Source organism: Scyliorhinus torazame, chromosome 16 (assembly GCF_047496885.1).
Source record: "Scyliorhinus torazame isolate Kashiwa2021f chromosome 16, sScyTor2.1, whole genome shotgun sequence".
NCBI classification, from domain to species: domain Eukaryota; kingdom Metazoa; phylum Chordata; class Chondrichthyes; order Carcharhiniformes; family Scyliorhinidae; genus Scyliorhinus; species Scyliorhinus torazame.
Window position 1 is genome coordinate 31924643 of NC_092722.1, and position 23677 is coordinate 31948319.

Genomic DNA, 23677 nt, shown 5'->3' on the forward strand with positions numbered 1-23677 from the left:
CTACGTGCTGAGGGATGCACTCAAGCTTGGGGCAGCTGCCGCCAAGGCGCAATGGGGGAAAGACCACTGTGTAAGGTCTTTCCAGCAAATGTACACCGAGGGGCGGGTAACAGTGTAAACCCCCCTCGGTCTGGGTCACCAACACTCCAATGTATAAAACAAACATGACAATGTAAATATTTAAGAAGGAATTGTAATGTAAAGAGTGATATGTGTATAATATTATCAAAATTGAATGGAAGAAAGTCAAGGCAATGTGTAACTCTGATGGAAATGTACAGTCAAGACAATTCGAAATGTTCTGTAATGCTTATGATAAATTTAATGAATAAAGTATATTTTTTTGAATTTAAAAAAAACTGGTCCCCACAAACGGGAACCAGATGGAACGGCACTCGTGCGGGGCTCCCAGGGGATCGGAGGCCACAGTGCGTTCTGTCTGGTGGGGGTGGGGGGGGGGATCATTCTGGGGGCCGCGGATCAGAACGCTATTTAAAAATGGTGTCCCGATCTCTGGCTACACTATAGAGTTTCAGCGAGTAGAGCTCCCACTGTACAAAACTGGGCAATAGAACATAGAACATAAGTGCAGAAGGAGGCCATTCGGCCCATCAAGTCTGCACCGACCCATTTAAGCCCTCACTTCCATCCTATCCCTGTAACCCAATAACACCTCCAAAACTTTTTTGGTCACTAAGGGCAATTTAGCATGGCCAATCCACCTAACCTGCATGTCTTTGGACTGTGGGAGGAAACCGGAACACCCGGAGGAAACCCGCGCAGACATGGGGAGGACGTGCAGACTCCGCACAGACAGTGACCCAGCGGGGAATCGAACCTGGGACCCCGGCGCTGTGAAGCCACAGTGCTATCCACTTGTGCTACCGTGCTGCCCACTATGTGCGGCCTCAGCCATGCGTTCCCCATCCAGGCCCCTTATGAGTGCCACACTGCATGCACCGGGAAACACACGGCTAAACGCGTTCCCGGGGGGCTTTCTTCCCTTTTGGGAGAATCACGCCCTATATTGAGATTTAGAGCCAGGCAGGTTTTGTGATAGAGATAGTGGCAGGACACAGCTAAGGGAAGAAACATACCTGCTGAACATCTGCTGCAGCACATATGTATTCTGGTATTGAAGTATTCTGTGGTTGTATTCAGGCAAGTCGACAAGTTGCGCTTATAGGGGAGAGAAACCTGTATAAACACAAACACAGGGTGAGTAAACCTGCGTAAACACAGGGTGAGTAAACCTGTATAAATGCATGCAAAGACAGGGTGAGTAAACCTGTATCAACACAAACAGAGGGTGAGTAAACCTATATAAACACAAACAGAGGGTGAGTAAACCTATACAAACACAAACAGAGGGTGAGTAAACCTATATAAACACAAACAGAGGGTGAGTAAACCTATACAAACACAAACAGAGGGTGAGTAAACCTATACAAACACAAACACAGGGTAAGTAAACCTATATAAACACAAACAGAGGGTGAGTAAACCTATATAAACACAAACACAGGGTGAGTAAACCTATATAAACACAAACACAGGGTGAGTACACCTACATAAACACAAACACAGGCTGAGTAAACCTATATAAACACAAACACAGGCTGAGTAAACCTATATAAACACAAACATAGGGTGAGTAAATCTATATAAACACAAACACAGGGTGAGTAAACCTATATAAACAAACACAGGGTGAGTAAACCTATATAAACACAAACACAGGCTGAGTAAACCTATATAAACACAAACACAGGGTGAGTAAATCTATATAAACACAAACACAGGGTGAGTAAACCTATATAAACAAACACAGGGTGAGTAAACCTATATAAACACAAACACAGGGTGAGTAAATCTGTAGAAACACAAACACAGGGTGAGTAAACATATTTAAACACAAACACAGGGTGAGTAAACCTATATAAACACAAACACAGGGTGAGTAAACCTATATAAACACAAACACAGGGTGAGTAAACGTGTATAAACACAAACAGAGGGTGAGTAAACCTATATAAACACAAACAGAGGGTGAGTAAACCTATATAAACACAAACACAGGGTGAGTAAACCTATATAAACACAAACACAGGGTGAGTAAACCTATATAAACATAAACACAGGGTGAGTAAACCTGTATCAACAAACACAGGGTGAGTAAACCTATATAAACACAAACACAGGGTGAGTAAACCTGTATAAACACAAACACAGGGTGAGTAAACCTATATAAACACAAACAGAGGGTGAGTAAACCTATATAAACACAAACAGAGGGTGAGTAAACCTATATAAACACAAACAGAGGGTGAGTAAACCTATATAAACACAAACAGAGGGTGAGTAAACCTATATAAACACAAACAGAGGATGAGTAAACCTATATAAACACAAACACAGGGTGAGTAAACCTATATAAACACAAACACAGGGTGAGTAAACCTGTATCAACACAAACACAGGGTGAGTAAACCTATATAAACACAAACACAGGGTGAGTAAACCTGTATAAACACAAACACAGGGTGAGTAAACCTATATAAACACAAACACAGGGTGAGGAAATCTATATAAACACAAACACAGGGTGAGTAAACCTATATAAACACAAACACAGGGTGAGTAAACCTATATAAACACAAACAGAGGGTGAGTAAACCTATATAAACACAAACACAGGGTGAGTAAACCGGCGTAAACACAAACATGGGGTGAGCAAACCTATATAAATGACGGTGAGTAAATCTGTATCACCATAGGTTGACAAAACCTACAGAAAAGCAGGATGAGAAAACCTATGTAAACATAAACATAGGATGAGTAAACCGTATACAAATAAACACAGGGTGAGTAAACCTGCAGAGATATAAACACGGTGAGTAATCCTGTATAACCCACCCCGTGTCTGTGTTACACTGGATTACTCACCCCGTGTCAGTGTCTACACTGGATTACTCACCCCGTGTCTGTGTCTACACTGGATTACTCACCCCGTGTCTGTGTTACACTGGATTACCCACCTCGTGTCTGTGTCTACACTGGATTACTCACCCCGTGTCTGTGTTACACTGGATTACCCACCCCGTGTCTGTGTCTACACTGGATTACCCACCCCGTGTCTGTGTCTACACTGGATTACCCACCCCTGTCAGTGTCTACACTGGATTACTCACCCCGTGTCCGTGTTACACTGGATTACCCATCCCGTGTCTGTGTCTACACTGGATTACTCACCCCGTGTCAGTGTCTACACTGGATTACTCACCCCGTGTCAGTGTCTACACTGGATTACTCACCCCGTGCCTGTGTCTACACTGGATTACTCACCCCATGTCTGTGTTACACTGGATTACCCACCCCGTGTCTGTGTCTACACTGGATTACCCACCCCGTGCCTGTGTTACACTGGATTACCCACCCCTGTCAGTGTCTACACTGGATTACTCACCCCGTGTCCGTGTTACACTGGATTACCCATCCCGTGTCTGTGACTACACTGGATTACCCACCCCGTGCCTGTGTCTACACTGGATTACCCACCCCGTGCCTGTGTCTACACTGGATTACCCACCCCGTGTCTGTGTCTACACTGGATTACTCACCCCGTGCCTGTGTAACACTGGATTACCCACCCCGTGTCTGTGTCTACACTGGATTACCCATCCCGTGCCTGTGTCTACACTGGATTACCCACCCCGTGCCTGTGTCTACACTGGATTACCCACCCCGTGTCTATGTCTACACTGGATTACCCACCCCGTGTCTGTGTCTACACTGGATTACCCACCCAGTGTCTGTGTCTACACTGGATTACCCACCCAGTGTCTGTGTCTACACTGGATTACCCACCCCGTGTCTGTGTTACACTGGATTACCCACCCCGTGTCTGTGTCTACACTGGATTACCCACCCAGTGTCTGTGTCTACACTGGATTACCCACCCCGTGCCTGTGTCTACACTGGATTATCCACCCCGTGTCTGTGTCTACACTGGATTACACACCCCGTGCCTGTGTCTACACTGGATTACTCACCCCGTGTCTGTGTTACACTGGATTACCCACCCAGTGTCTGTGTCTACACTGGATCACCCGCCCCTTGTCTGTGGTACACTGGATTACCCACCCCGTGTCAGAGTCTACACTGGATTACCCACCCAGTGTCTGTGGCTACACTGGATTACCCACCCAGTGCCTGTGTCTACACTGGATTACCCACCCAGTGCCTGTGGCTACACTGGATTACCCACCCCGTGTCAGTGTCTACACTGGATTACCAACCCCTCGTCTGTGTTACACTGGATTACCCACCCAGTGCCTGTGTCTACACTGGATTACCCACCCCGTGTCTGTATCTACACTGGATTACCCACCCCGTGTCTGTGTCTACACTGGATTACTCACCCCGTGTCTGTGTTACACTGGATTACCCACCCAGTGTCTGTGTCTACACTGGATCACCCACCCCTTGTCTGTGGTACACTGGATTACCCACTCCGTGTCAGTGTCTACACTGGATTACCCACCCAGTGTCTGTGGCTACACTGGATTACCCACCCAGTGCCTGTGTCTACACTGGATTACCCACCCCGTGTCTGTATCTACACTGGATTACCCACCCCGTGTCTGTGTCTACACTGGATTACCCACCCCGTGTCTGTGTCTACACTGGATTACCCACCCCGTGCCTGTGTCTACACTGGATTACCCACCCCGTGCCTGTGTCTACACTGGATTAACGACCCCGTGTCTGTGTCTACACTGGATTACCCACCCAGTGTCTGTGTCAACACTGGATTACCCACCCAGTGTCTGTGTCAACACTGGATTACCCACCCAGTGCCTGTGGCTACACTGGATTACACACCCAGTGCCTGTGTTACACTGGATTACCCACCCCGTGCCTGTGTCTACACTGGATTACCCGCCCTGTGTCTGTGTCTACACTGGATTACACACCCAGTGTCTGTGACACGGCGTGGGTAAAGCAGTGTAGTAACGGACATATTTTAAAATATTAATGACTTGCATGAATGAAGAGCGTATGTGTGAAGTTGGCCGATGGTACTAAAATAAGATAACAAACGTAGTCTAATCTGCTTCTATTTCTCATGTGCTTATGTTCTTTGGCGGCACTGCACATTATCTGGGTGAGGGCAGGAAGTCACAGCGAGTCAGACAAGTTAAGCTATGACAGGTCAAGTTCACTGCTGGGAAGTGCTCGGTCATCCATTTTGAAGCAAGAAAGACAATTTGGAAAATTCCTTTATGCTGAAAGACTTAGAATTCTTGAAGAATGTTTTGGTGTTGTGGTGAGATGAGGTATGAACATTGAGGGATATGGAGCAAGGGCAGGTAAACGGAGTTGACGTGTAAGCCGGCCATGTATGAACAGGTTAAAGTTGAGTGGCTAAATTGCCGACTCTTGCCAAAAAGTACCATTGAGATGGGATGTGAAAGATGGAAGGGGAGATATGAAAGCAGAGGCGGAAGAGTGAAATAGTCAGATGAGGGGAGAAAGAGAGAGAGACGCACACACACGTGAAGGGGAAGAAACAAAGGGGAAAAAAGAGACAAAAGTAGGAAGAAAGGGAGATATGAAAAGAGAGAGAGTGACACACTCCCAGGAAGTCACAAAAGACAGAGAGAGACACAATGATGGTGGGAGACAGACAGAAATATCATAGAATCATAGGGTCCCTACAGGGCAGAAGGAGGCCATTTGGCCCATCGAGTCTGCACTAACTGTCTGGAAGACCAACGTACCTAGGCTCACTCTCCCAACCTTTTTGGACATTAAGGGCAATTTAGCAAGGCCAATTCACCTAACCTGCACATCTTTGCAGGAGGAAACCAGACCATCCGGAGGAAACCCACACAGATACTGGGGGAATGTGCAGACGCCACGCAGTCACCCAAGGTCAGAATCAAACCTGGGTTCCTGGCACTGTGAGGCAGCAGTGCCAACCACTGTGCCACCATGTCATTGGGCACTGAAGTGGGAAGAGAGATTGTGACAAAGAGAGACAGTCGCCCAGTTATTTAGTTCACTGCTAGTTCTGAAATATCTAGGTCATTTCCTGTACTACATCAGCCCAGTCACCATAGAGATTACTGTCACTATCTCTCAATATTCTCCCCTCCCTGGGGATCAGCTCCCCCTCCTCTCCTGAAGGTGCTGACTCTCACTGGGGTTCAGCCCCCCCTCCGCTCCTGAAGGTGCTGACTCTCACTGGGGTTCAGCTCCCCCTCCTCTCCAGAAGGTGCTGACTCTCACTGGGGTTCAGCTCCCCCTCCTCTCCTGTAGGTGCTGACTCTCACTGGGGTTCAGCTCCCCCTCCGCTCCTGAAGGTGCTGACTCTCACTGGGGTTCAGCTCCCCCTCCTCTCCTGAAGGTGCTGACTCTCACTGGGGTTCAGCTCCCCCTCCTCTCCTGAGGGTGCTGACTCTCACTGGGGTTCAGCTCCCCCTCCTCTCCTGAAGGTGCCGACTCTCACTGGGGTTCAGCCCCCCCCTCCGCTCCTGAAGGTGCCGACTCTCACTGGGGTTCAGCTCCCCCTCCTCTCCTGAAGGTGCCGACTCTCACTGGGGTTCAGCTCCCCCTCCTATCCTGAAGGTGCCGACTCTCTTAGGGGTTCAGCTCCCCATCTCTCCTGAAGGTGCTGACTCTTACTGGGGTATAGCTCCCTCCCTGTCCTGGTACTGGTACTGGGTGCTGGTGTTCATGTCAATGGGTTGTTCGCAATCCCATAGTTTAATGACGATAATCAGTGTGTGCAGGGAAAACATCTAGGTTGTGGGAATGGAGGAGAAAGGAAAGGTTGAGTGTGTGACTTAAAGTGTTGTTATAGGGTGCTTCACTCCAGCTAGTTATGGTGCAGAGACCCAAGAGCTACTACGAGAGTCTGAAAGCAAGGATGGACCTTGGAGAATATTATAAATGGGATGTTAACTCACAGTAATATCTAACATTGCCAACATTCCAGCAATTGTAAACAGGTAATGCAGATTATCCTGGAAACCGCAGACAGAGTGTGTGGGACCCACTGTGTTCTCTCCCAAGGCAGGTCAGAACATGAAGGAAAACCAAGGCGTCACATCTCAAATGTCAAACACTGGCAGGAGCGTTGCATTGATTTCTTCCTGGGTGCAGCTTTACTTTTGCTGAATACTTCACAAAGCACGTGCAGTGACAAGACTCCCTAATAACCCAGATGCTGTTGAGTCTGAATATGTCACTCGAAAGACTCCCCAGAGAAAAGAGTCACGAGGTTGTGATCAACATTGGGAAAAGTGCTTGATTATTCCCCACTAGCCCTGAGGCACTGAGGCGAATTTTAATTAATAATCTTCATTGTCACAAGTAGACTTACATTAACATTGCAATGAGGTTACTGTGGAAATCCCCTCGTCGCCAAATTCCGGCGCCTGTTCAGGTACACAGAGGGAGAATTCAGAATGTCCAAATTACCGAACAGCACATCTTTCGGCATTTGTGGGAGGAAACCAGAACACCCGGAGGAAACCCACGCAGTCACGAATAGAACGTGCAGACTCCACACAGACAGTGACCCAAGCCGGGAATTGAACCTGGGACCCTGGCGCTGTGAGGCAGCAGTGCTAACCACTGCACCACCGTGCTGCCCCAAAGAGGACACTCTTGAGGGTTTGAGCTTCATCTCTCACACAGCCCCAACAGCCAGGGAGCACCACCAAACCCTCCCCCCACCCCCGGAGGAAACCCACGCAGACACGGAGCGAACGTGCAGAGTTCGCACAGATAGTGACCCAAGTCGGGAATTGAACCTGGGACCCTGGCGCTGTGAAGCAACAGTACTAACCACTGTGCTACCTTGCCGTACATATAAGCAGCACTTATGCTGCCGTCCAAATTGAGATTGGCTAACTCAGCAGAGAGGACATTTAAAAAAATAAATTTAGTGTACCCAATTAATTTTTTTCCAAATTAAGTGGCAATTTAGCGCGGCCAATTCACCTACCCTACACATCTTTGGGTTGTGGGGGCGAAAACTCATACAAAACACGGGGAGGAGAATGTGCAAACTCCACACGGACAGTGACCCAGAGCTGGGATCAGACCTGGGACTTTGATGCAGTGAGGCAGCAGTGCTAACCATTGTGCCACCGTGCTGCCCCAGAGAGGACACTCTTGAGAGTTTGAGCTTCATCTCTCCCACAGCCCCAACATGCCAAGGAGCACCCCCCCACCGCCCCCCCCCCCCCCCACCCCACGCACCCGGTGCTAAAGTGATATTGGGCAACATGAGGTTCCTGCCCACACATCCCTTACAGTCAGTTGGTGTGGGGCCCAATTGCATCTTTTGTCCCATTTTGCAACAAATTCTAGGAATTTTAAAAATCAGAATATCAGCACGTTTCAATAACCAGGGTCCTGGGCAATCTATAGACAGGGGACTGGGGTAAACTACAGACAGGGGACTGGGGGCAATCGAGAGACAGGGGACTGGGGTAAACTACAGACAGGGGACTGGGTAAACTACAGACAGGGGACTGGGGGCAATCAATAGACAGGGGACTGGGGTAAACTACAGACAGGGGACTGGGGTAAACTACAGACAGGGGACTGGGGGTAAACTACAGACAGGGGGACTGGGGCAATCTATAGACAGGGGACTGGGGGCAATCGAGAGACAGGGGACTGGGGTAAACTACAGACAGGGGACTGGGGTAAACTACAGACAGGGGACTGGGGGCAATCTATAGACAGGGGACTGGGTTAAACTACAGACAGGGGACTGGGGTAAACTACAGACAGGGGACTGGGGGTAAACTACAGACAGGGGACTGGGGTAAACTACAGACAGGGGACTGGGGGTAAACTACAGACAGGGGACTGGGGTAAACTACAGACAGGGGACTGGGGGCAATCTATAGACAGGGGACTGGGGTAAACTAAAGACAGGGGACTGAGGGATAAACTACAGACAGGGGACTGGGGTAAACTACAGACAGGGGACTGGGGGTAAACTACAGACAGGGGACTGGGGGTAAACTACAGACAGGGGACTGGGGTAAACTACAGACAGGGGACTGGGGGTAAACTACAGACAGGGGACTGGGGGTAAACTACAGACAGGGGACTGGGGTAAACTACAGACAGGGGACTGGGGGTAAACTACAGACAGGGGACTGGGGTAAACTACAGACAGGGGACTGGGGGCAATCGAGAGACAGGGGACTGGGGTAAACTACAGACAGGGGACTGGGGTAAACTACAGACAGGGGACTGGGGTAAACTACAGACAGGGGACTGGGGTAAACTACAGACAGGGGACTGGGGTAAACTACAGACAGGGGGACTGGGGTAAACTACAGACAGGGGACTGGGGTAACTACAGACAGGGGACTGGGGGTAAACTACAGACAGGGGACTGGGGGTAAACTACAGACAGGGGGACTGGGGTAAACTACAGACAGGGGACAGGGGGCAATCGAGAGGCAGGGGACTGGGGTAACTACAGACAGGGGACTGGGGGTAAACTACAGACAGGGGACTGGGGGTAAACTACAGACAGGGGACTGTGGGGCAACTACAGAGAGGGGATTGGGGGAGGAACTACAGACAGGGGTTGGGGAGAGGAGGGGGAGGGGAGGGGGAAGGGGGAGGGGGAGGGGGCGGGACAGGACGAGGGGGGTTTCGGATGGGGGGGCGACAGACGGGGGGACGACATGGGGGGACGGGGAGCGACGGATGGGATGACTTGGGGGAGGGGACTTGGGGGGGGACTTGGGGGAGGGACTTGGGGGGGGGACTTGTGGGGGGGGACTTGTGGGGGGGATTTGAGGGGGGGACTTGGGGGGATGGGGACTTGGGGGGCACGGGGACTTGGGGGCACGGGGACTTGGGGGCACGGGGACTTTGGGGGCACGGGGACTTGGGGGGCACGGGGACTTGGGGGGCACGGGGACTTGGGGGGCACGGGACTTGGGGGGCACGGGGACTTGGGGGGCACGGGGACTTGGGGGGCACGGGGACTTGGGGGGCACGGGGACTTGGGGGGCATGGGGACTTGGGGGGCACGGGGGCTTGGGGGGCACGGGGACTTGGGGGGCACGGGGACTTGGGGGGCACGGGGACTTGGGGGGCACGGGGACTTGGGGGGGATGGGGACTTGGGGGGGGACTTGGGGGAGGGGGGACTTGGGGGGAGGGGGGAATTGGGGGGGACTTGGGGGGAGGGACTTGGGGGGGACTTGGGGGGAGGGACTTGGGGGGACTTGGGGGGGGGACTTGGGGGGACTTGGGGGGGGACTCGTGGGGGGACTTGTGGGGGATCGACTTGGGGACGACGTCTTGGGGGGGACTGGGGGGACGGGGCTTGGGGGGGACTAGGGGGGACTTGGAGGGGGCTTGGGGGGGACATGGGGGGGTCATGGGGGGGACATGGGGGGGGACATGGGGGGACATGGGGGGGGACTTGGGGGGGGAGTTGGGGGGGGAATTTTGGGGGGGACTTGGGGGGGTGACTTGTGGGGGGGGACTTGGGGGGGGAGACCGGGGGTGGGGACTTGGGGGGGGAATTTGTGGGGGGGACTTGGGAGGGGGGACGGGACTTGGGGGACGGGACTTGGGGGCGGTGGGACTTGGGGGGGGGTGACGGAACCTGGGGGGAAGGACTTTGGGGGGCGAACTTGGGGGGGGAGAACCTGGGGGGGGGGAGAACTTGGGTGGGGAGAACTTGGGGGGGGAGAACTTGGGGGGGGGAGAACTTGGGGGGAGAGAATCTTGGGTGGGGGGGGAAACTTGGATGTGGGGGGAAACCTGGGTAGGGGGAACCTGGGCTGGGGGGAAACTGGAGTGGGGGGAAACTGGGGGGAGAACTTGGAGGGGGAGAACTTGGGGGGGGAGAATTGGGGGGGTGAACTTGCGGGGGGAACTTGGGGGGGGAACTTGGGGGGGGGGGAACCTGGGGGGCGAACCAGGGGGGGGGAACCTGGGGGGGGGGACTTGGGGGGGGGAAACTTGGGTGGGGGGGGAAACTTGGGTGGGGGGGGAAACTTGGGTGGGGGGGGAAACTTGGGTGGGGGGGGAATCTTGGGTGGGAGGGGAAACCTTGGGTGTGGGGGGGAAACTTGGATAGGGGGAACCTGGGCTGGGGGGGGAACTGGAGTGGGGGGGAAACTGGAGTGGGGGGGAAACTGGGGTGGGGGGGAAACTGGGTGGGGGGGAACTGGGGCGGGGGAAATGGGGTGGGGGGGAACTGGGGTGGGGGGGAAACTGGGTGTGGGGGAAACTGGGGTGGGGGAGCTTGGGGGGTGGGAACTTGGTGGGGGGGGAACTTGGGTGGGGGGAACTTGGATGGGGAGAACTTGGGTGGGGGGAACTTGGGGGGGGAACTTGGGGGACGACGACTTGGGGACGACGACTTGGGGGGGGACGACTTGGGGGACGACGACTTGGGGGGGACTTGTGGGGGGACTTGGGGGGGGACTTGGGGGGGGACTTGGGGGGGGACTTGGGGGGGGACTTTGGGGGGGGACATGGTGGGGGACATGGGGGGGACTTGGGGGGGGACTTGGGGGGGACTTGGGGGGGGACTTGGAGGGGGGGACTTGGGGGACTTGGGGGGGACTTGGGGGGGGACTTGGGGGGGGACTTGGAGGGGGACTTGGGGGGGGGACTTGGGGGGGGGACTTGGGGGGGGGGAATTGGGGGGGACTTGGGGGGGAATTGGGGGGACTTGGGGGGGACTTGGGGGGGGACTTGGGGGGGGACTTGGGGGGGAAGACCTGGGGGCGGTGACTTGGGGGGGAACTTGTGGGGGGGACTTGGGGAGGGGGGACGGGACTTGGGGGATGGGACTTGGGGCGGTGGGACTTGGGGGGGGGTGACGGAACCTGGGGTGACGGAACCTGGGGGGGCAGGACTTTGGGGGAAGAACTTGGGGGGGGGAGAACCTGGGGGGGGAGAACTTGGGTGGGGAGAACTTGGGGTGGGGAGAACTTGGGTGGGGAGAACTTGGGGGGAGAACCTGGGGGGGAGAACTTGGGGGGGAGAACTTGGGGGGGGAGAACCTGGGGGGGAGAACTTGGGGGGGGGGATCTTGGGTGAGGGGGGAAACTTGGGGTGCGGGGGGAAACTTGGGTAGGGGGAACCTGGGCTGGGGGGGGAAACTGGAGTGGGGGGAAACTGGGGGGGGAAAACTTGGGGGAGAGAACTTGGGGGGGTGAACTTGCGGGGGGAACTTGGGGGGGAACTTGGGGGTGGAACTTGGGGGGGAACCTGGGGGAGAACCTGGGGGGGAACCAGGGGGGGAACCAGGGGGGGGAACCTGGGGGGGAACCTGGGGGGGAACCTGGGGGGGAACTTGGGGGGGGAAACTTGGTGGGGGGGGGAATCTTGGGTGGGAGGGGAAACTTGGGTGTGGGGGGAAACTTGGATAGGGGGAACCTGGGCTGGGGGGGAAACCGGAGTGGGGGGAAACTGGAGTGGGGGGGGGGAAACTGGGGTGGGGGGGAAACTGGGGTGGGGGGGAAACTGGGGTGGGGGGAAACTGGGGCGGGGGGAAACTGGGGTGGGGGGAACTGGGGTGGGGGGGAACTGGGGTGGGGGGAAACTGGAGTGTGGGGGAAACTGGGGTGGGGGAACTTGGGTGGGTGGGAACTTGGGTGGGGGGGGAACTTGGATGGGGGAACTTGGATGGGGGGAACTTGGATGGGGGGGAACTTGGGTGGGGGGGGGAACTTGGGTGGGGGAACTTGGGGGGGGAACTTGGGGGACGACGACTTGGGTACGACGACTTGGGGTACGACGACTTGGCGGCGGGGGACTTGGGGGGGTACTTGGGGGGGGGACTTGGGGGGGGGACTTGGGGGGACTTGGGGGGGGACTTGGGGGGGGGACTTGGGGGGGGGACTTGGGGGGGGACTTGGGTGGGGGGACTTGGGGGGGGGACTTGGGGGGGGACTTGGGGGAGGACCTGGGGGGGACTTGGGGGGGGAATTGGGGGGGACTTGTGGGGGGGACTTTGGGGGGGACATGGGGGGGGACATGGGGGGGGACTTGGGGTGGGGATTTGGGGGGGGGGCTTGGGAGGGGATGGGGGGGGACTTGGGGGGGAATTGGGGGGGGAGGACTTGGGCGGGGGTACTTGGGGGGGTGGACTGGGTAGGGGGACTTGGGGGGGGAATTGGGGGGGACTTGGGCTGGGGGACTTGGGGGGGTGACTTGGGGGGGGGACTTGGGGGGGGGATTTGGGGTACGACGACTTGGGGATGACGACTTGGGGGGGACGACTTGGGGGGGACGACTTGGGGGGGGACTTGGGGGACGACGACTTGGGGACGACGACTTGGGGGACGACGACTTGGGGACGACGACTTGGGGACGACGACTTGGGGACGACGACTTGGGGACGACGACTTGGGGACGACGACTTGGGGACGACGACTTGGGGGGACGACTTGGGGACGACGACTTGGGGACGACGACTTGGGGACGACGACTTGGGGACGACGACTTGGGGACGACGACTTGGTGACGACGACTTGGGGACGACGACTTGGGGACGACGACTTGGGGACGAACTTGGGGAGGGCTTGGGTGGGGGGATGACTTGGGGGGACGACTTGGTGGGACGACACTTGGGGACGACACTTGGGAATGACACTTGGGGACGACACTAGGGGGTCACTTGGATGGGGGAACTGGGGGGGACTGGGGGGGCTGGGGGGGCACTTGGGGGGGGACTTGGGGGGGGACTTGGGGGGGGGGACTTGGGGGGGACTTGGGGGGACTTGGGGGGGTACTTGGGGGGTACTTGGGGGGTACTTGGGGGGACTTGGGGGGGGCTTGGGGGGGACTTGGGGGGGACTGGGGAGGGGTCTTGGGGAGGGGACCTGGGGGGAGGGGGAGAGAGGGGTCTGGGGGAGGGAGAGAGGGGGGACTTGGGGGGAGAGAGGGGGTCTTGGTGGGCATAGGGGGGACTTGGGGGGCAGAGGGGGGACTTGGGGGCAGAGGGGGGACTTGGGGGGCAGAGGGGGGACTTGGGGGGTATGGGGGGGGACATAGGGGCGGAGAGTGGGACTTGGGGGGAGGGGGGACGTGGGGGGGCAGAGGGGGGTCTTGGGGGGATCGGGGGATCTTGGGAGGAGAGGGGGGACTTGGGGGGGAGAGGGGGACTTGGGGGGGAGAGGGGGGACTTGGGGGGGAGAGGGGGGATTTGGGGGGGAGGGGGACTTGGGGGGAGAGGGGGACTTGGGAGGGGGACTTGGGGGAAGAGGGGGGACTTGGGGGGAGAGGGGGACGTGGGGGGAGAGGGGGGACTTGGGGGAGAGGGGGGGACTTGAGAGGAGAGGGCGGACGTGGGGGGGAGAGGGGGACTTGGGGGAGAGGGGGGACTTGTGGGGGAGGGGGGACTTGAGGGAGGAGGGGGGGACTTGAGGAGGAAGGAGGGGGGACTTGAGGGGGAGGGGGGACTTGAGGGGGGGGGGACTTGAGGGGGAGGGGGGACTTGGGGGGAGGGGGGACTTGGGGGAGAGGGGGGACTTGGGGGAGACTTGGGGAGGGGGACTGGGGGGCATTTGGGGGTGCGGAGGGGGGACCTGGGGGGAGACTTGCGGGGAGGGGGGGACTTGGGGAATGGGACTTGGGGGGGGGGAACTTGGGGTGGGGGGAAGGACTTGGGGGGGGGGAGGACTTGGGGGGAGGACTTGGAAGAGGAAGACTTGGGGCGGAGGAGGACTTGGGGGGGTGACTTGGGGGGGCATTTGGGGGGGAGGATGTGGTGGGGGGACTTTTGGGGGGGACTTGGAGGGAGGGTGGAGGGGGGACAGGGGGAGGGGGGGTTTAGGCAGGGGGGGAAAACTATAGACGGGGGAACTAAAGACGGGGGGAACTATAGACGGGGGGGAAGTATAGACGGGGGGGAAGTATAGACGGGGGGGAACTATAGATGGGGGGCGGGGGTAACTATAGACGGGGAGGGGAACTATAGACAGGGGGGAACTATAGACAGGTGGGGAACTATAGACAGGGGGGGAACTATAGACAGGGGGTACCATTGACAGGGGGGAACTTATAGACGGGGGTGGAAACTATAGACGGGGGGGGAACTATAGACGCGGGGGGGAACTTATAGACAGGGGGTGGAAACTATAGACAGGGAGGGGGAAAACTATAGACGCGTTGGGAAACTATAGACGGGGGGGTAAAACTATAGACAGGGGACGCGGGGGAACTATAGACAGGGGACGCGGGGGGAACTATAGACAGGGGACGGGGGGGGGAAACTATAGGCGGGGGTGGGGGAAGAACTATATTCAATGAAATGAAATGAAAATGAATGAAAATCGCTTATTGTCACAAGAAGGCTCCAAATGAAGTTACTGTGAAAAGACCCTAGTCGCCACATTCCGGCGCCTGTTCAGGGAGGCTGTTACGGGAACTGAACCGTGCTGCTGGCCTGCCTTGGTCTGCTTTCAAAGCCAGCGATTTAGCCCTATGCTATTCAGCCCCTATAGACAGTGGGGAAACTATAGACGGGGGGGGGAAACTATAGACAGGGGGGGGAAACTATAGACAGGGGGGGGGAAACTATAGATAGGGGGGGGAACTATAGATAGGGGGGAAACTAAAGATATGGGGGGGGACTATCGAGGGGGGGGGAACTATCGATGGGGGGGGGAACTATAGACAGTGGGGGGGGACTATAGACAGGGGGGGGAACTATAGACAGGGGGGGAAACTATAGACGGGGGAAGGAACTATAGACGGGGGGGAACTATAGACAGGGGGTGGAGAAACTATAGACAGGGGGGGGGAATCTATAGACGGGGGGGGGGGGAGAACTATAGACAGGGGGGGGGGACTATAGACAGGGGACGGGGGGGGGAACTATAGACGGGGGGGAAACTATAGACAGGGAGGGGGAAACTATAGACATGGGGGGGAAACTAGAGACAGGGGGGGAAACTATAGACAGGGGGGGGGAAAACTATAGACAGGGGGGGAAAACTATAGACAGGGGGGGGAAACTATAGACAGGGGGGGAAAACTATAGACAGGGGGGGAAACTATAGACAGGGGGGGAAACTATAGACAGGGGGGGGAAACTATAGACAGGGGGTGAACTATAGACAGGGGGTGAACTATAGACAGGGGGGGAACTATAGACGGGGGGGGAACTATAGGCAGGGGGGAAACTATAGATAGGGGGGAAAACTATAGATATGGGGGGGGACTATCGATGGGGGGGAACTATCGATAGGGGGGAGCTATCGATGGGGGGAGCTATCGATGGGGGGGGGAACTATCGATGGGGGGGGAACTATAGACAGGGGGGGAAACCATAGACGGGGGGGGGGAACTATAGGCAGGAGTTGGGGGAAACTATAGACGGGGGGGTAACTATAGATGGGGGGGGGAACTATAGACAGGGGACGGGGGGTGGGGAGAAACTATAGACAGGGGACGGGGGGTGACTATAGACAGGGGGGGGAAACTATAGACGGAGGGGGGAGAACTATAGACAGGGGACGGGGGGGGGAAACTATAGACATGGGGGGGAAGAACTATAGACAGGGGACGGGGAGGGAACTATAGACCGGGGGGGGGGGGGGGGGGGAACTATAGACAGGGGGGGGGGAACTATAGACAGGGGGGGGGGGGAAACTATAGACAGGGGGGGGGAACTATAGACAGGGGGGGGGAACTATAGACAGGGGACGGGGGGGGGGGGGGGGGAGAAACTATAGACAGGGGACGGGGGGGGGGGAAACTATAGACAGGGGACGGGGGGGGGGGGAACTATAGACAGGGGACCGGGGGGGGGAAACCATAGACAGGGGACGGGGTGGGGGAACTATAGACAGGGGTTGGGGGGGGAACTATAGACAGGGGATGGGGGGAACTATAGACAGGGGACGGGGGGGAAACTATAGACAGGGGATGGGGGGGGAACTATAGACAGGGGTTGGGGGGGGGAACTATAGACAGGGGATGGGGGGGGAACTATAGACAGGGGATGGGGGGGGAACTATAGACAGGGGATGGGGGGGGAACTATAGACAGGGGATGGGGGGGGAACTATAGACAGGGGATGGGGGGGGAACTATAGACAGGGGATGGGAGGAAACTATAGACAGGGGATGGGGGGGGAACTATAGACAGGGGACGGGGGGGGGAACTATAGACAGGGGATGGGAGGAAACTATAGACGGGGATGGGGGGAACTATAGACGGGGGATGGGAGGAAACTATAGACAGGGGATGGGGGGGGAAACTATAGACAGGGGATGGGGGGGGAAACTATAGACAGGGGATGGGGGGGAGAACTATAGACAGGGGGGTGGGGAGATCTACAGACGGGGGGGAGAACTATAGACGGGGCGGGGGAGAACTATAGACGGGGGGGAGAACTATAGACGGGGGGGCGAACTATAGACGGGGGGGAAGAACTATAGACTGGGGGGGAGAACTATAGACAGGGGGGGTAGATCTATAGACGGGGGGGGAGAACTATAGACGGGGGGAGAACTATAGACGGGGGGGGGGAGAACTATAGACGGGGGGGGGGGAGAACTATAGACAGGGGGTGAGAACTATAGAAAGGGGGGGAGAGAACTATAGACAGGGAGGAGAACTGTAGACAGGGGGGGTAGAACTATAGACAGGGGGGGAGGCTATGGACAGGGGGGGAGGAGAACTATAGACAGGAGGGGGGGGAGAACTATAGACAGGGGGGGAGAGAACTATAGACAGGGAGGAGAACTGTAGACAGGGGGGGTAGAACTATAGACAGGGGGGGGGGGAACTATAGACAGGGGGGGACTATAGACAAGGGGGGGGAACTATAGACAGAGGACGGGGGGGGGAACTATACACAGGGGGGAGAACTCTAGACGGGGGGGGGAGAACTATAGACAGGGGGAGGAGAACTATAGACAGGGGGGGAGACTATAGACATGGGGGGGAACTATAGAGGGAAGGGGGGGAACTATAGAGGGAAGGGGGAGAACTATAGACGGGGGGGGAGACTATAGACGGTGGGGAGGGAGAACTATAGACGGGGGGTTGAGAACTATAGACAGGGGGGGGGAGAACTATAGACAGGGGGGGGAGAACTATAGACGGGGGGGGAGAACTATAGACAGGGGGGGAGAACTATAGACGGGGGGGGAGAACTATAGACGGGGGGTTGAGAACTATAGACGGGGGGAGAACTATAGACTGGGGGGGAGAACTATAGACAGGGGGGGGGAGAACTATAGACAGGGGGGGGGAGAACTATAGACGGGGGGGGAGAACTATAGACGGGGGGGGAGAACTATAGACAGGGGGGGGGAGAACTATAGACAGGGGGGGGGAGAACTATAGACAGGGGGGGGAGAACTATAGACAGGGGGGGGAGAACTATAGACGGGGGGAGAACTATAGACGGGGGGGAGGAGAACTATAGACAGGGGGGGGGAGAACTATAGACGGGGGGAGAACTATAGACGGGGGGGAGAACTATAGACAGGGGGGAGAACTATAGACAGGGGGGAGAACTATAGACAGGGGGCGGGGAGAACTATAGACAGGGGGGGGGAGAACTATAGACGGGGGGAGAACTATAGACGGGGGGAGAACTATAGACTGGGGGGGAGAACTATAGACTGGGGGGGAGAACTATAGACAGGGGGGAGGAGAACTATAGACGGGGGGAGAACTATAGACGGGGGGGAGAACTATAGACAGGGGGGGAGAACTATAGACAGGGGGGGAGAACTATAGACAGGGGGGGTAGATCTATAGACGGGGGGAGAACTATAGACGGGGGGGAGAACTATAGACGGGGGGAGAACTATAGACGGGGGGAGAACTATAGACGGGGGGGAGAACTATAGACAGGGGGGGAGAACTATAGACAGGGGGGAGAACTATAGACAGGGGGGGAGAACTATAGACAGGGGGGGAGAACTATAGACAGGGGGGAGAACTATAGACAGGGGGCGGGGGAACTATAGACAGGGGGGGAGAACTATAGACAGGGGGGAGAACTATAGACAGGGGGGGAGAACTATAGACAGGGGGGAGAACTATAGACAGGGGGCGGGGGAACTATAGACGGGGGGGGGAACTATAGACAGGGGGGGAGAACTATAGACAGGGGGCGGGGGAACTATAGACGGGGGGGGGAACTATAGACAAGGGGGGGACTATAGACAAGGGGGGGGAACTATAGACAGGGGACGGGGGGGAACTATAGACAGGGAACGGGGGGGGGAACTATAGTCAGGCACAGGGGGGAAACTATAGACAGGGGTCGGGGGGGGGGAACTATAGACAGGGGACGGGGGGGGGGAACTATAGACAGGGGACGGGGGGGGGGAACTATAGACAGGGGACGGGGGGGGGAACTATAGACAGGGGATGGGGGAAACTATAGACAGGGGATGGGGGGGAACTATAGACAGGGGATGGGGGGGAACTATAGACAGGGGCCTAGGATAAACTATTCCTTCACCAATGTCATTTTGGATCACCCCTTCCTCCTCCCCCTCCCCGCAATCCCAACATTGAACCCAATCTTGCTCCTCAGCCAAAATCTGAGCACTCGTCCAGAAAGTTATAATAAGAAGAATCTTTATTATTGTCACAAGTAGGCATACATTATCGCTGCAATGACGTTACTGTGAAAATCCCCTATTCGCCACACTCTGGCGCCTGTCAGGTACACTGAGGGAGAATTCAGAATGTCCAATGCACCTAACAGCACGTCTTTCGAGACTTGTGGGAGGAAACCCACGCAGACACGGGTAGAATGCACAGACTCCGCACAGACAGTGACCCAAGCCGGGAATCAAACCTGGGACCCTGGCGCTGTGAAGCAGCAGTGCTAACCACTGTGCTACCGTACCGGAGTTCAGGATTCCTTTTCTTCCTCTACGTAGACCTGGTTGAGAGATCAACTGAGATACACACTGGTGATGACATTTGGACAACTACTGCTATAACCAAGTCCACTTTAACCACCAGGGTAATTCTTTTGCCAAAAGGTCACTGACCCACAGATGAACAATTCAAAAGCACATGTACCTTAACAGTCTGAATTTGCATTTTAGAAATTCCAGTTCAGTGCAAGCACCCTCCTTATAAGGTAAATACTTTGTATCCATCCCTTGTTCAGGGTTAATAAGGCATTGGGCAACGAGCTTTGACACATTCTTTACTAGATAAACATCCAGAGATACCCTGGAAGGTGAAATCTCCCGAACATCTGGGACCTACTGACAGACTTTCAGGTGCCACAACTGTGTGAAATCTGGGACTAACTGAATGCCACCAAGTATCCTCGATATTACTTAACACAGCCCCAAAATTGAGTACACTGCAGTACATTACACCGGCAACATTGTAGATGTTACAGTGGACAGGGTACACCTTGGGTGCACACTGGACTTGGGGGATGAGACACTGGACGGCGGATACACAAGGTGGATACACCTGACCGATACCGCAGGGAATGAAATGAAATGAAAATACTGGGCAAAATCGCTGGCTTTTAAAGCAGACCAAGGCAGGCCAGCAGCACGGTTCAATTCCCAAACCAGCCTCACCGAACAGGCGCCGGAATGTGGCGACAAGGGGCGACATTTTCACAGTAATTTCATTTGAAGCCTACTTGTGACAATAAGCGATTTTCATTTCATTTTTAATTTCAAGTAGGCTTCAAATGAAGCACCCCAGGCAGGGCAGCACCACGGGTAGTACCCCCGGGCAGTGCAGTGCCACGGACAGTACCCCGGGCGTTATCCCGGGCAGGGAATCGCCGCAGGCGGTACTCCGGGCATTACCCCAGGCAGTACCCCAGGAAGTGCAGCACCATGGGCGGTACCCCGGGCAGTGCAGTGCCACAGGCAGTACCCCGGGCAATGCAGTGCCGCAGGCAGTACCCGGGCAGGGCAGCACCCCGGGCAGTGCAGTGCCACAGGCAGTACCCCGGGCAGTACAGTGCCGCAGGCAGTACCCGGGCAGAGGGCACCGCAGGTGGTACCAGAGGGATGGGCTCTGCGGGTGGTACCCCGGGCAGGGGGCAGTACCCCGGGCAGGGGACACCTCGGGTGATACCCTGTGCAGGGGCACCTCGGGCGATACCCCGTGCAGCGGGTGCTGTGGAAAGCACCCCAGGTAGGTGCCACGGGCAGTACCCCAGGTAGGGGAGTACCCCAGGCTGGGTGCAGTACCCTGGGCTGGGGGCGGCATCCCGTGCGGGGGATGGTATTTTGGACAGAGGTCACTGGCCAGCGTATACTGTGGTAGTACACTGGACAAGGGCCCTATTTGCGTTATTAATGTGAAAGTGTGACCAAACATCACCCTCCACCCATCTATTCAACTGGGGAAAGCATCACACACGTTTATTTCGTGTCGAAACTTTCTCTTCAATTCCTCGTCTGTCTCCTCTGATTCCGTCTCTTCTCAATTCTCCTCTCCCTCCACCTGCCTGTCTCTCTCTCTGTCTGTCTCCCTCTCTCTATGTCTGTGTCTCTCTCTTTGTGTCTCTGTCTCTCTCTTTCTGTCTGTCTGTCTCTCTCTATGTGTCTCTGTCTCTCTCTTTCTGTCTGTCTCCCTCTCTCTATGTCTGTGTCTCTCTCTTTGTGTCTCTGTCTCTCTCTTTCTGTCTGTCTGTCTCTCTCTATGTGTCTCTGTCTCTCTCTTTCTGTCTGTCTCTCTCTCTCTATGTCTGTGTCTCTCTCTTTGTGTCTCTGTCTCTCTCTTTCTGTCTGTCTCCCTCTCTCTATGTCTGTGTCTCTCGCTGTCTCTCTTTCTGTCTGTGCGTCTCCCTTTCTGTCTGTCTGTGTCTCTCTCTTTGTGTCTCTGTCCCTGTCTCTCTCTCTCTCCACAACCCCGTCTCCCTCCCAAAGACATTAAACACCCACCTTGTGGGTCTCCGCGTTCCGGGCCAGCGCTGCGAGGCTCAGACTGAGGAACAGGCACAGGATGGACTCGGAGCTCATGTTAACCCGGGGTCACGGGCCACCGCTTTCAGGGGCAAAATCAAACTGACCCGAGAGGACGGGGACTTGGGGAACGGGTCGGAGAAACGATCCCGGGTTCAAAGCGCTCACTTCTGTCGGAAAGTGAAACAAATGGAGTGAGTCAAAGTGCGGGGGTGGGGCCGCAGCAGGAAATGTAAAGGCAGCGCGCAGACCCGGGTCACTCAGTCACTGCCCACTCTCACAGTGGCCCCTTTATTCAGCAGAGTAGGGGATAGATTCACCGCCTGGAGGGAGGGAGATAGGGGGGAGAGAGATGAGGGGGGGGAGATGGGGGGGGGGGTGACATGAGGGGTGGGAGAGATCAGGGGGAGGGAGATGAGGGGGGAGAGATGGGGGGGGGAGAGAGATGAGGGGTGAGAGAGATGAGGGGGAGAGAGATGAGGGGGGAGAGATGAGGGGGGGGGTGACAGATGAGGGGTGAGAGAGATGAGGAGTGAGAGAGATGAGGGGGAGGGAGATGAGGGGGAGGGAGATGAGGGGGAGGGAGATGAGGGGGAGATGAGGGGGGAGGGAAATGAGGGGGAGGTTGATGAGGGGGGAGGGAGATGAGGGGGGGAAGGGAAATGAGGGGGAGGTTGATGAGGGGGGAGGGAGATGAGGGGGAGGGTGATGAGGGGCAGAGAGATGAGGGGGAGAGAGGGGGAGAGATGGGGATAGATGGGGGGAGAGAGATGAGGAAGAGAGATGAGGGGGGAGAGAGATGAGGGGGGAGAGAGATGAGGGGGGAGAGAGATGGGGGGTGACAGTTGAGGGGGGGAGAGAGATGGGGGTGACAGTTGAGGGGTGAGAGAGATGAGGGGGAGAGAGATGAGGGGTGAGAGAGATGAGGGGTGAGAGAGATGAGGAGTGAGAGTGATGAGGGGGAGAGATGAGGGGGAGATGAGGGGGAGAGATGAGGGGGAGATGAGGGGGGAGGGAAATGAGGGGGAGGTTGATGAGGGGGGAAGGAGATGAGGGAGAGAGATGAGGGGGGAAGGGAAATGAGGGGGAGGGTGATGAGGGGGAGAGAGATGAGGGGGAGAGAGGGGGGAGAGATGGGGATAGATGGGGGGAGAGAGATGAGGGGGGAGAGAGATGGGGGGGTGACAGGTGAGGGGGAGAGAGATTGGGGGGTGACAGATGAGGGGGTGAGAGAGATGGGGGAGAGAGATGGGGAGAGAGATGAGGGGGAGGGAGATGGGGGAGGGAGATGAGTGGGGAGGGAGATGAGGTGAAAGGGAGATGAGGGGGGACGGAGATGAGGGGTGGAGGGAGTTGAGGGGGAGATGAGGGAGTTGAGGGGGGAGATGAGGGGCGGAGGGTGATGAGGGGGTAAGGTAAATGAGGGGGGAGGGAAATGAGGGGGGGACGGAGATGAGGGGGGGAGGGAGATGAGGGGTGGGTGGGAAATTAGGGGGAGGGAGTTGAGGGGGGAGGGAGTTGAGGGGGAGGGAGTTGAGGGAGAGGGAGATGAGTGGGAGGGAGTTGAGGGGGAGGGAGCTGAGGGGCGGAGGGAGATGAGGGGGGAGGGAATTGAGGGGGGGTGGAAATGAGGGGGGAGGGAGATGAGGGGTGGGAGGGAAATGAAGGGGACGGAGATGAGGGGGGAGGGAGATGAGGGGTGGGAGGGAGATGAGGGGGAGGGAGATGAGGGGG

General features: G+C 56.5%; 1 protein-coding gene across 1 annotated transcript in view; it reads right to left on the reverse strand.

The window, feature by feature from the left end:
* Positions 1-22147, reverse strand: part of LOC140392665 (tumor necrosis factor receptor superfamily member 1B-like) — a 46582-nt gene extending 24435 nt beyond the window's left edge. Inside the window, exons 1-2 of the mRNA XM_072478161.1 lie at positions 21923-22147; positions 1098-1197 (exon numbers count right to left, since the gene is read on the reverse strand). Coding sequence (XP_072334262.1) covers positions 1098-1197; positions 21923-22000 — 178 coding nt within the window. The 5' untranslated portion in view covers positions 22001-22147. The remainder of the gene's footprint in view (positions 1-1097; positions 1198-21922) is intronic.
* Positions 22148-23677: the final 1530 nt, after the last annotated feature.